The sequence below is a fragment of the Cyprinus carpio genome, chromosome B12 (assembly GCF_018340385.1).
Source record: "Cyprinus carpio isolate SPL01 chromosome B12, ASM1834038v1, whole genome shotgun sequence".
NCBI classification, from domain to species: Eukaryota; Metazoa; Chordata; class Actinopteri; order Cypriniformes; family Cyprinidae; genus Cyprinus; species Cyprinus carpio.
Window position 1 is genome coordinate 10308441 of NC_056608.1, and position 13119 is coordinate 10321559.

General features: G+C 35.2%; 3 protein-coding genes across 3 annotated transcripts; 1 reads left to right on the forward strand and 2 right to left on the reverse strand.

Moving 5' to 3' along the window:
• Positions 1-649: 649 nt before the first annotated feature.
• On the reverse strand, positions 650-6093 carry LOC109099490 (interferon-induced protein with tetratricopeptide repeats 5-like). Its single transcript, XM_042735275.1, has 2 exons — positions 5217-6093; positions 650-3447 (listed from the first exon to the last, which is right to left on the reverse strand). The coding sequence occupies exons 1-2, from the start codon at positions 5309-5311 to the stop codon at positions 2028-2030; spliced, it is 1515 nt and encodes a 504-aa protein (XP_042591209.1). The 5' UTR covers positions 5312-6093; the 3' UTR covers positions 650-2027.
• A 1556-nt stretch (positions 6094-7649) lies between these two features.
• On the reverse strand, positions 7650-9745 carry LOC109099481 (interferon-induced protein with tetratricopeptide repeats 5-like). The gene is made up of 2 exons (XM_019113003.2): positions 9642-9745; positions 7650-9305 (listed from the first exon to the last, which is right to left on the reverse strand). The coding sequence occupies exons 1-2, from the start codon at positions 9644-9646 to the stop codon at positions 7886-7888; spliced, it is 1425 nt and encodes a 474-aa protein (XP_018968548.1). The 5' UTR covers positions 9647-9745; the 3' UTR covers positions 7650-7885.
• A 1064-nt stretch (positions 9746-10809) lies between these two features.
• Positions 10810-12264, forward strand: LOC109099486 (cholesterol 25-hydroxylase-like protein). The gene has a single exon (XM_019113007.2). The coding sequence runs from the start codon at positions 11140-11142 to the stop codon at positions 11899-11901; it is 762 nt and encodes a 253-aa protein (XP_018968552.1). The 5' UTR covers positions 10810-11139; the 3' UTR covers positions 11902-12264.
• Positions 12265-13119: the final 855 nt, after the last annotated feature.

Genomic DNA, 13119 nt, shown 5'->3' on the forward strand with positions numbered 1-13119 from the left:
CTTGGGCTTCTATACTCTTTGGTTTAACGTCTCATGTGGAGGACAGTGCTTTTTGACAGTATAGTGTCCAAATCACTATACTGGGGTGTTAGGTTCTATACTCTTTGGTTTAACGTCTCATGTGGAGGACAGTGCTTTTTGACAGTATAGTGTCAACCTAGTTCCTATAGGTCTCCCATCCAGGTACTGACCAGGTTCAACCCTGCTTAGCTTCAGTGGGCAACCAGTCTTGGGCTGCAGGGTGATATGGCTGCATTTAATACCTAAAATACCTGAAACCTTTAGAATTCAATGTTAACATTCTCAACTAAATGTTTAGTGCTTTAGTAAGAATGAATTACTAAACTTTTAGCTGCTAAACAGTAATCTAAACTGTTTAATTGGTTTAACTGACTACATACATCCATTTAAAAAAAGCATATATTTTCAAATTTCAAAATTATGAAGTGTGGTTTACATTATAGTTACCGATAAAAGAATTACAACTGGCCTTTATCAATTTTTTTAACATCCAGTGAACAGAAAGCAGTTTGGTTTTATATTATTTATTTGTTTATATTTTAATTTGTCAAAGTAATGCACGTTTAAAAGTAATAAAAACTATAATTGCACTTGAAGTTACAGTTCATCCAAAAATGAAATTCTGACATCTTGTTCACAATCTGTTTTATTTTTTCTTCTGTGGAACATATAACAAGATAAATTGCAAAACAACAAATACATTTAGTGACATTCAAAATCAACCAGCAGGTGCTCATGAATAATTACCATCACAAGAACTTGTCAACTTGTCAAAAGGTATAGAAAACAGAGAAACACCCAACAGCTAAAATAGGGACAAAAATAAGTAACTTCTAAAAAGAACAAAGTACAGCTACAATATCATTCATATATGAACCACTGCCATAACACTGCTTTTAGCCACTGTAATCAACAATACCCAGTATTTTAAACAAAGCCCCAGTAGTAGGATAAGTATCTATGAACAATATTTATTATCAATAACATTATCTGATTCAATGGACACATACATTTATCTGTATCTTCAGCTCCTTTAAACCTCATGATTTTATGAAAATTAGTTTTGTATGCCTAATAAGGGATTAAATATCCAGATTCTATTATGCAACATAGATAATAACTTCAAAAACAAACTTCAAATGAAATAGCATAATGACTAAAGAAGCTTGTTAAGATGCAAGAAAAATAAAATACAGAGAAAAGATGAGTAAATTCTAATCAGAAATATAATCAGAAGACGTAACACCTGACATACAGTATGAATTAAGATTAACAGGGCTGCATTAGGTTTAGATTTTTACAGTTGTTTTATTGAAAGAATTCTTCTCTTGACCCCGGATCACCTTCATTTAATTTCTGTTCAAAGAAGAGGCTATAGATCTGAATACATAATTATACTATTCTGAAAGACTATATAACAACAGGTGCTTTTTTGCCTTACAGCACAATATACTATAATTAAGACTGAATAAATCAAAAAGACCTGTAACGTAAAAAGTAACATTTAATAGATAACTCTGGTTTCACATTAAGCCTTGTTCACTATCCACACTAGTTTAAATCTGTTTCCGAGCATCTTCACACAGAATTCATGAATTATCATGTGTCCAAAAATGCATTCTGAATGTATGACAAAATTTAGGCCCAACAGCCTACTATATAAAACTATATAAAAGCGTTTTTGTCTTCAACTAGTTTTGAGAATGCCATACTCAAAGATCCTCCCGCACATGCACTCAGACGGGAGTGTCTGTGAGAATGAGAAAAAAAACTAGCAAATGAGAGATGTGGGACTATATAGAAAAAAAGGAAAAAAGCCTTATGTTCACATAGGTTGGACATGATTATGCAAATCAGCAGCAGAGACTCGCTCCCTCATTTGGAACCACCTAGATTAAGTAACATTAGAACAAACAAAATTTATGTACGTTTTCTTCGCACATAAATACACAAATAAGGCCCGTTGTTTTTCCATTAACAGTTAATTATGCATCCTTGTAGAAACTTTATATTTTACAATTAATCTCACACAGATTACTTAGGGACTCATCATCCTCTTCATTGCCTGAAGTGGCTGCGTAGCTCTTGGTGTCCCCAAACATTTCCCCTTTCATTTGATAAATGAATCCCAGTATTTCATTGGCCTTCCAATCACCTGGGTCATCCTTGATATATCTCTGGGCAATGTTCTTCAGTTTCTGTGCGCTTCTATTCCCCTCACTAGTATGTGGACTCATTCCCAAACACTGCTTGTAGTGGCTGATAGCTAAGTCCTCACATCTGTTACAATACTGCTGGAACTCAGCATAGAAAAAATTTACAACATGCACACTATCATTTTTCTCTCTAGCTGTTTTAAATGTTCTATCAAACAGTTTCTCTGCCTTGGGCAGATCATGTTTCTCTCCATATTGAATTGCAAGCTCACTCATGGCAATGATAAAGCCAGCTTTTAGAGAAATTGCCTTTTCTAAATGGTAAATGCACTGATTTCGTGCATTATTTACCTCTGACTTATTTACTTTTCGTTTTTCTTTCTTTAAATTAATTTTCTTGGTCTTGTAGCACATTGCCAACTGATGATGTATGAAACCTGAGTTTGGTGATGTTTCAAGTGCTTTCTTCAGCAGTGCAACTGACCTGTCTAATGATCCTTGATTCCTGAAGTATTTCCCAACATATCTTATGACATGTGGATTTTCTGGAGAGCCCTTCAGAGCTGTCTCTATCAGTTTCTCAGACTCATTCATCAACTCTTTGGAACAAAACAAAAATTTAACTCCCAGAAGAGCTCTAGAGGCATCATCATCTGGGTCGATGTCAATGGCCTGTTTCAGCTGCTTGATTGCAGGTGAATCGACAGTGAAATCTTTTTCAGTTTCAGTACGATACAGAGCAATGGCATAACCTACGTTCCACTCGCTATTTTCTGGATCAAGTTCCACAGCCTTCTGAAAAACTTCTGCGGCTTTGTTATAATATTTGTGAGATATTTTAAGATAGGCCCATCCCTTCTCCCCAAGCACCTCAGAGGAAAGCTCAGCTGGAAATGTTTCATTTATCTTCTGAATCTTCATCAGGTAACTTTCACTCTCTGTGTAGTTCTTCATGTGGTAGTTTATCCAGGCTAAATTTCCATAGGTGACAATGAGAGTCTTGTCACAGCTGATGCCAAGGTTTTCTTTAATGAGTGTCTCAGATTTCAACAGGTGAGTAAGGGCCTCTTCTTTGCTCCCAAGAAGATATTTCACATATCCTAAAGAGCAGTGAGTTCGTGCAACTCCTTGCTCCTTCCCTATACCCATCTCGACCTGTTCCTCTAGCTTACTGAGGATATCCGTCAAGACTAGATGCTCTTTTTTAATGTCCCAATTGAAGTGACACTCCAGCTGATTCAGTTTCGATTGTAAACTGTCCTGGATTGAACTGACAAGAAAACAAATAAATTGGTTAAAAGATAAAAAGAACTGATTTTGTCTTGTAACAGAATGTCTTGATATTATACTTAAGCTGCACCCATGTGAACACCCACCCACTTAACTATTTAGCTTTAAATAATATATAGCAAAAATACTGTATATTAAATATTGTTTATTAAATAATAATACCACCACAGAACAAAAACATCTGTCTGAATGTTTATATATAGCGATAGCTTTCCACTGTAATTAATTACACACACACACAAATACACGCATTTATTTATTTAGACATATAATTCAAAGTGCTTTAGAGTGACAGGAGAAACTCTTGAACTCCACAAAGATGTGATAAATGGAGTGATAAATTTGACCAGGATGCCAGGACAACACTTCTATAGTCGTTTAGGGAAATGCCCTGGGTTTTTAGATAACCGGAGAGTGTCAGGACCTTAAAAAATAATTTTAACTGCAGGGACTTTTATAGTAGGCTATGTCCTACCACAATACTAGTAAATTTAGGTGGAGGGAGCTCGCCCCCTGCTGACTGTATTAACACCTTATACACCAACGAGCTCAGAAATCTCCCATGCAGTGTTGACTGACAAAGCTGCCTAAATAAATAAACACAACAACAAAAATAAATAAATACATAAACTTAAAAAGATATTTAAAAACTCACAAAAAAAATATATTTCTACTTTCATTTCCTTATGTATAAATGCATTTTTTCAACATTCAAGCTATGAGGGCTTTGAGTAGTGCAGGTCTATGAATGAATGGCATGGAAGTGGGAGATATGGCCAAAATCTTATATCCTGGTATAAGTAGCTGTTTTGCATAGTATACTATAGGATGAACATACTCTTTTTTTGGATAAAATACGCATGATGAAAATCAGTTTCAGCAGCTCAGTCTATGTAAGCAACTGCAAATTCTGTACTACATTCATGTTTGCTATTTTGCAAAGCTTTTCAAAGCTTCTTTCTTCTCAAGTCCGCGACTCTTGATTGCTAATTGATTGCTACATCTGAAGTAAAACACGTTACCTTCATTATCATATGGACAAATACATGAGGAAATATTCAGTATAAATGTAAAAGAAAAATGTGGAAATAAATACATAAATACATATGGAAATACAAGTATAAATAAACGTATACTGTATATAAATAAATGAAAAATATGTATAATAATAAAATCACAAATAAGGAAATATAAGTAAAAAAAAAAACTCATTTATTTTTATTATTTTCATCTATCTATCTATCTATCTATCTATCTATCTATCTATCTATCTATCTATCTATCTTTTGGCATGCAGCTTCCAAAGGCTTTAACAGAAATCAGGAGAGAGCTGCAGCGTCATATTTTGGTAATGAGATCCTGATCAGCGACATTTTCTTTTTTACTTTTTAAGAAGTATCCTAGATTAAAAAAAGAAAAAAAAAAAAAGAAAAAAAGACAGTCGTCTGATTCAAACGACACTCTTTTATTCAACATTCATTACTATATCATAAAATTGACAAATTATTACTGCATACATTTTTTTTTTTTTAATGCTTCTTATTCTTTACCACAGTAGGCTACTGTTATTATGGTAACTGAGATTGAAGTAGCCTATAACCTGAACAGTTATTTAAACGAAAAACTTAAACCTTAAACAATATTCTTCAAAATGTTCAGCCTTTGTTACCATTAGCCTACCGTTTTTCATTTAGTTTCGGATAATCAAGACAGACAAATCTTTAGTTCATATTTAGAAAAGGCACTCACCTCATCTCTGACATCCTTTTACTTGTAGATGTGAAAAAGTACACGGATGGGACAGCGATGTTTCTCACTAGCTCAGTATATGCGGTAGCTTTCATTTCCTGAAAAGTGCGTCATGACTCATGCCTGTTCAGTTGCCTGCCAGTTTCTGTTTCCGAGATGCACTAAAGGCAAATCAAATCCAGAAACATCATGCTTTCTAGGAGCAACTCATGACATCCTAAAATTAATTACATGAATTGTACTTTGCTTGTGCAAATTGCTGATAAATCCTGCATTCCACTTACTCGCCAATAAAAGTTTCATGGCAAATAACGAGCCTTCTCAGCGGCATTAAGTGATAAAAGACGTGACATAACTAAAAGTTCTCATATATTTGTAAGGCCTAATCACAGTTGTGCTCAAGATGGGTCAAATGAGCTATTTTTGTCTTATTTTTTTCATATCTCATGTGATCCAGCTGGGCCAGTTTAGTTATTTATTGAGTGGTTTGTCTTCAGCTGCACTGACTAAGAAGTTTAAAGGGACTGTTCTGTTTTGAAAATTCTGTTTTAGTTTTCTCACCCACAAGCTGTTCCAGACGTGTATGAATTTCTATCTTCTGCTGAACACAAAATAAGACATTTTGAAAAATGTTGTTGTGGTCCACTTAGACTTTATTTTCCCCCACGATACTATGGACGTCAATAGGTACGATCAACATTCTTCAAAATATCTTCTTTTGTGTTCCACATAAGAAACTCATACTAGAGGGTAAGTAAATGATGACAACATTTTTGGTCATATTACATTTATATAAACAAATAAAAAAAGAATTTCGAAATAGGTTTTTATACAAAAACAGGTTTTTATGTCAAATTCACTTTATAAAAGACCCACATTTCTAACTTTCATTTATGGGATAAAATGGATAATTTGACATGGTTTAGTGTATGATTTTTGCCCATCTTTTGAAAATGTAGTTTAAAAAAAAAAATATATATATATATATATATATATATATATATATATATATATATATATATATATATATATATATATCACTTTTACCACCAGATGGCTGCAGAGCTCCACTAGTTGCTATTTGCTATTTGTGCAGCCATCTAGTGGTTAAATGTGATCATCATTTTCCAAAAGATGGGCAAAAATCTTAAACTAAACCATGTCAAATTATCAATGTTATCCCCATGAATGAAAGTTAGAAAAGTGGGTCTTTTATGAAGTGAATTTGTCCGTTTTTGTATAAAAACCTATTTCGAAATTCTTTTTTTATTCATTTATATAAATTTGAAAATATATCATAAATCCTCCAAAACCTGCACAAATAAGGAGTAAAAACATTAATAAACAGAGTAAAATTATTTTTTTATGAGAAATAATTATTTTGTTACAAAATAACAAAAATTATAATTATTTATTTTTACTAAATAAAATGTTGTATTAGACCATGAGTGTACAACCCAAACGAAGACCGCATAAGGGTTAAAGTAAAAGAAAGTTTGCTATCACTCACTGACTGGACTCATGGTCTTGTCACCATCTAATGGTGTAACAATGTCACCTGCACTGAAGTCAAAATCACCATCACTAACACCCAGAATGTTTGTCAAATTCAAATACTATTAAATACTACTTTAAAAAATGCTGGGTTATTTTCTTTTAGCCCAAATGCTGGGTTCAGCCCTTTGAGTCATTTTATTGGGTTGTTTTTAATATTTTTACCCAGGTGCTGGGTTATTTTTCTGTAACTAAGTTGCTGGGTCATTTTTAAAGCTTGGGTTGTTTTTTTTCTACCCAACTGCCCAGCAGCTGAGTTACAGTCCTCTACAGGAAAGAGCGGTTTTACATTTTATTTCAGTTATAAAGTCTTTACTGTGCTAAGAATTATATTATTTTAGACAATGCAAAATAAGGAAGAGCTGTCAGTCTGCTGTGTCAGCAGCGGTCACTTTGCATGATGGAAACGCCTTTTGCCTTGTATAACATAAATGGATATTATTCGTTATCGTACTGAGTTTAATTTAATTTGATGTTAAAATACGTTCTCTAATATCAGTTCTGTTTGTTTATGGGCAGGTTTTGGAGTCAGTCACGGCATCTTTCAACTACGAGTTAAATGCGAGGCCGCGGTCTGAAGTTCGCAGTTCCCCTGTGAACAGCAACTCATCACCAGCTCAGACATCGGCAACACAACAGCACAAGAATTTCGGTAAAAAGTGATTACAGACAACGGTTGAAAATTAAATTACTACTTTTAAATGCTATATTTTTATGTCTAAAATGCTTGTTAAACGAGTCTAAATGTATGTTATATTGTAAACTATGCTGTATTCACCCAAATAAATTCTAATTGTTTTGTATTTTTTCCATGTGTTCTTACTTAATAATAAATGTTCATCTTTTGATTATTGCTGTTGCCTCTAATAATTCTGTGTGTGTGTGTGTGTGTGTGTGTGTGTGTGTGTGTGTGTGTGTGTGTGTGTGTTTCAGTCCATTTTAAACCAGCAATATAATAATTATTAAACAATAGACTTAAAACAATATTTTTTACACTAGTACACTATTATTTGTATAAACATTATTCAGCCACTGCACAATTTATATAGATGATTAAGTGCACATTAAAAGCATTATCGTAAGTTTTTTGATAAAAGTATGTACAAGTAAGAAAGTTACAATTTCAGTCCCTTAGCAAAGTTTTTTGACAGCTCATCAGTGTGTGAGCAGTGCTGATGGGCTCTCCGCAGATACTCCTTTGCTTGCATCTCCTGCTTGTCTTCAGAAGATATAAAAGCCAAAATCTCGTATGCTTCTTTGACTTTCCGCCTGGTGTTAAGATTCCTCTCTGCGATTAGTCTGAGCTTCTTGCCAGCTTGTTTCCTTTCGTAGCTGTCGATAGGAATCATGTATGCTGACTTGAACCGACTGACGGCTTGGTCCTCATCCTTTTTCTTGTAGAGCAGAAATAAACCATAGGATTTGTAGCAGTGCTGCTTATCAGACTCGCTGAGAGCCTTGTCATCTATCAGGCTGCAGAAAATCTTCTCGGCCTGTTCAAGTTGCCGGTCCTCCCCATAGGCCTCTGCTAAATTTACTTTAGCATAAATATTGCTAGGCTTCAGCTCTACAGCCTTTGAGAAGTGCTGGATACATTCAGCCACCTTAGCAGATTTCTGAGCAGCAGGAACGCGTCTACCGGGCCTCCTCTCCTCAAACATCTGATTAAGCAGCTGTTTATGGCAAAGGCCGATTTGATGGTGCAGGAAGGAGGAATTTGGGGCCTGTTCCACTACCCTAGTGAGGACAGACAGTGATTCTTTAATGGAGCCCTCTGCCCTGAAATATTTAGCCACATATCTGGTGACTTGTGGGATGTCAGGAGACAACCTGAGGGCCTCTTTTATTAGGTTCTGGGCTTCCTGTCTCCTTGACCTCTGGAGTTTCAGAGCCAAAAGTACCATGATCTCAGTGTTCGTGGGCTCCAGGCTGAGAGCCTTTCTTAGCTGTTCAGTAGCTGTTCCAGTCTCTTCTGCTTTGTTCATGCCATCTATCCTGTAAAGCACTATTGCATAGCCTACATTAAAAAACATGTTGTGTGGCTCTGCCTCAAGAGCCTTAGAGAAACTTTCTTTTGCTTGTTTATAGAACGTTCCTCCAAGTCTCAGAAAGCTCCAGCCTTTCTCACCATGTACTACGGGCAAGCTGCAGGAGTAATCTGATGAACCTGGTATGTCCTTCCATATACTTTTAATGGTGTTCAAGTAATCTTCCACATCATTTAACCTCTGCAGGTGATAGTGTACCCATGCAAAACTGGAGAACGTCACAAGGAACTCCGCTTTCTTTCGTTGGTCTTCCCTTAATGCCAATTCAGCCTTTTGAAGGTAATCCAGTGCACTCTCAGTTTTACCCTCCAGGTGGCTGATAAAAGCCAGAAGGTTGAAATATGTAGCATGATTCTTTTGTGGACAAAATCTGATCCTATCATGGAGTCTGTCTGGTAAGCTGTTCAAATCCCTTATGTCAGATTTTTCTACTCCCCATGTAAAAAGACACTCCAGCTGCCTGAGCTTAGCTTCCATGTCTTTGTTGCTGGAGACATGAGGAAAAGAAATGATCTGTTTTGTATAACATACTCAAGGTAGGACTGGAAGTATATTTTTTATAAATAACCACAGTACTGCACATTATTTTGCAAAACAAATGTAGATTGAAAGATTAGATAGATATGTTATGAAAAAATATGACTACTACGAGATACAGCCTACATCAACGAACATGCAGATTACCTATTGACTACAGGGTGATTTAGGCGTGTTTTAGACAAGTTTGCTTAAGATTAGTCAGCACATGCGGAGTCAATAGGCTACATTTAAACTGCACGTTTGGTTAAATGTGTTATTTGCAGTATGTTATATTCACTCCTACCTCATTTTATTTCAGGATGCGTTCTTTCCCTTCGGTCTGCGTATAGAAAGATTCGATGTCACGAAAACGAAACTAAAAAGGCAGAAAGATAGGTTTCGCTTTCGTGATACGCTGTGAAAGGAGACGTGTTGATCTAAATTCACATTACTTTTGATTTTTGTTTGTCATAAACCCATAATGTATGAAAGTATATTATTGTCAGTTTTTATTGTATACGCCGGGTTTCATATTTGATAAATAAATACAATAACAAACAAACAAATAAATTAGCAAATAGAGCATTTATAAAGCAGGGGCTGTGTGTGTGTGTATATATATATATATATATATATATATATATATATATAAAATAAAAGTGTGTGTGTGTAAAAATAATTATTGAATTTTAATCATTTTTAACATATAATACTGTCTTAAACCAAGCATTTTGTCATGTCCCTGAGGCACTTCACTGAGTTAGACATTTATTAACTGTGCATCGTTTCTATGATTTTTTTTTTTTTTTTTTTTAGTAATGTAAGCATTTATTTGTGTTCCTTTCTTGTGAAAAATATGTCCCTTAGTGTGAACTAAACCCTGTCACACTATTTTATGCCCATAATAATTTAGTCTCCACACATATGTGACATCATTCAGGTCTCTTTAATAGTGATGCAGAAAATGGTTAGTATTATCATACTTTTCATTCTAAATTTTGAGACGTACTATTATAGTTAGAGAGGGAACTATCAAGTTTGATATGTGCCTAATGATGTGGGGTATTTAGAAAATGAATTAGTTGGAAAGAAAATGTATATTCCATGTTTGTATGCATATATAATAGAACGTGTCAAACAAATACAAAAATCTTGAGAGCTCGAGTTTCACAGCAGCACTTGCCTCTTAATAACAGCAGACGGCGGTGTTTACTTGATAAAACTGGAATAACTGTTCCACTGCCCGTCTCATTGCTGTTCCTGGAGATACTCTTGGAGAAGTTAAAAGTGACGCACGGAAATTTTGTCGGATTAATATATATTTTGTCAGGTTTAAAAAATCGGAATGTGGAATAGCAATTTCGAGTGGGACTGGGCGAGATTAACTGCTTGAGCTGCTATCTTTACAGAAAAACACAGTGCCATTTCCTATTGGTAAGTTCGTTTACAAGTTCGGAATCTTACCTCACGCTTTTATCGCTGCATGTGTGATTTAACGCACTGTCTTTCCATCATCGTTTATATTATAGTATTTTTGTAGGCTAATAAACAATTTTCTGTCTCTATAGTAGTCTATTGCAGGATTTTTATATTTATGGATTTATATAGTTACCTATCCGATTAAAATTATAAAAGATAGGCTACTCTCTGAGAACACTGTTGCAAAGTATTCTGGAAATTCCAACAGGAAGAACCATTTTAGGGTAGTTGAAGCGCATGCAAGTGGAAAGGGGCGGGCTATTTGCTTTATAAGCGGCACAAATGAACATGTGCTCCCATTCAGAAAACAGAACTGAAAAGAAATGACAATGTTTGGACTACAGTACATCTGGGACAGCATTCTGCAGTACGAGGCAATGCTACGGTCTCCATATTTCCCAGTTCTCTTCTCAATTACCGTCTACCTCAGCTTCTGCCTGCCTTTTGTCGTTCTGGATGTCCTATCTCCTAGGGTAGCACTGATAAGGAGATACAAGATTCAACAGAAGACCAGTGTGTCTTGGACGATGATGTGGAGCTGCCTCGCACTCTCGCTCTACAACCATGCCATGTACATTTTCCCACTGAGTGTCCTGCACTGGTACTGGAGACCTGTCAGCTACCCTGCGATGGCACCTGGGCTCCTGCGAGTCATCTGGGACCTTGCTGCCTGCCTGCTTCTGTTTGACTTCCAGTACTTTGTATGGCATCTTCTCCATCACAAAGTACCTTGGCTCTACCGCACTTTCCATAAGGTGCATCACAAATACACATCCACCTTTGCTCTGGCCACTGAGTACTCAGGGGCTTGGGAGATTCTGTCGTTGGGTTTCTTTGCTGCTGTGAATCCTATGTTACTGGGGGTTCATCCTATGACAGAGATGCTTTTCCATATGCTGAACATGTGGCTGTCAGTTGAGGACCACTGTGGCTATGACCTGCCATGGGCGACACACAGACTGGTGCCTTTTGGTCTGTATGGAGGAGCTCCGCACCATGATGTCCACCATCAGAAGTTCAAGTCCAACTATGCTCCATACTTCACTCACTGGGACAAGCTCTTTGGGACACTGCACTCAGAATGAACTGAGCAAATGGAACAAACTACATGAACTGATTTCATCTGTCTTTTTTGTAAAAAAAAAATTGCATTACCATTCTATGAATGAATACTTTTGACTCTAAAAGTAAAAGTAAACTTTTTTAAAGTTGCTTTTTAATTCATGTTAAATTAATGTAATATTTATTTAATGTCTGTATTTAAGTGTGACTAAGAAAAGTTATCAGAGATATGACTGCAATATCTAAGGTGTATGTGAAGTATATTTGTTAATTTTAACCTAATATTTTTTATTTATTTATAAGCCTGTTTTGATACTGAATGTGTTAAGCAGGAACATGAAGAACAAATCTAACTAATGGCAATAAAGCTATGAAGTAAATAATTACTCTATGTTTGTGTTTTCATTTCGCATATTAAGGATAGTGAAAAGAAAATGATGTAACTATATCATGACTTATGTTACAATTTTTTCTCAGAATAAAGTCTGAATAAATTTATTTGGGGAAGTTAGGTAAATACACACACACACACACACACACATATATATATATATATATAACCCAATATTAATGGCACATAAAATTAATTCTTTCCCATATTTATTAAAATTGTATTCAATAATTAATGTATTTAACCAACAATTAAATGACTAACATAAGACACTGAAATTATACATGGGTATATTATTTATCTTATTAAAGTAAAAAGTTATTGAATCACATACAGTATGTGCAGATACATTATGAAACCATACCAAATAACAGTCAAAATTACATGCACTGCAATCTTTTTAAATCATGCTTTACAAATAATGAAATATGACTATGTTGTGGGCTCAGGTCTAGCAATTGTGGCTCATGGGGGTGGGTGGGGGAGAATAAATAAAAAGATTAAGATTTTAAATTTTATAATATTATTTGTAAAATAATAATAATCAGTGACTGGGTTGTCATTTGGTATTATTAACTCACAGTTCCAGTAGCTCATGTCTCTAGAGAGAGTGTGTGCATGTGTTATAACAACGGATATCCTGTAAAACACAATGGAGAATTTCCCAAGTCATGTGAGAATTCCCAGAATTGCCATAATTCCCGTCAATCACTAATTGAAATCCAAGCATGTTTTTTTCTTTGCTCTGATTATTATGGTGATTGAGTTCATATTTAGTATTTGATCAAATCTACTGTGGATGGCCCCAAACAGTATTTGGAGACCTTTGCACACTTAACCCAGATATTCA

Bases quoted from the DNA above. Each gene is read 5' to 3' on its own strand.
- LOC109099490 (XM_042735275.1), bottom strand. From the start codon at position 5,311: ATGAAAGCTACCGCATATACTGAGCTAGTGAGAAACATCGCTGTCCCA. The intron at 3,448-5,216 runs GTGAGTGCCTTT...TTTTCTTGTCAG, and splicing joins AAAAGGATGTCAGAGATGAG to TTCAATCCAGGACAGTTTAC.
- LOC109099486 (XM_019113007.2), top strand. From the start codon at position 11,140: ATGACAATGTTTGGACTACAGTACATCTGGGACAGCATTCTGCAGTAC.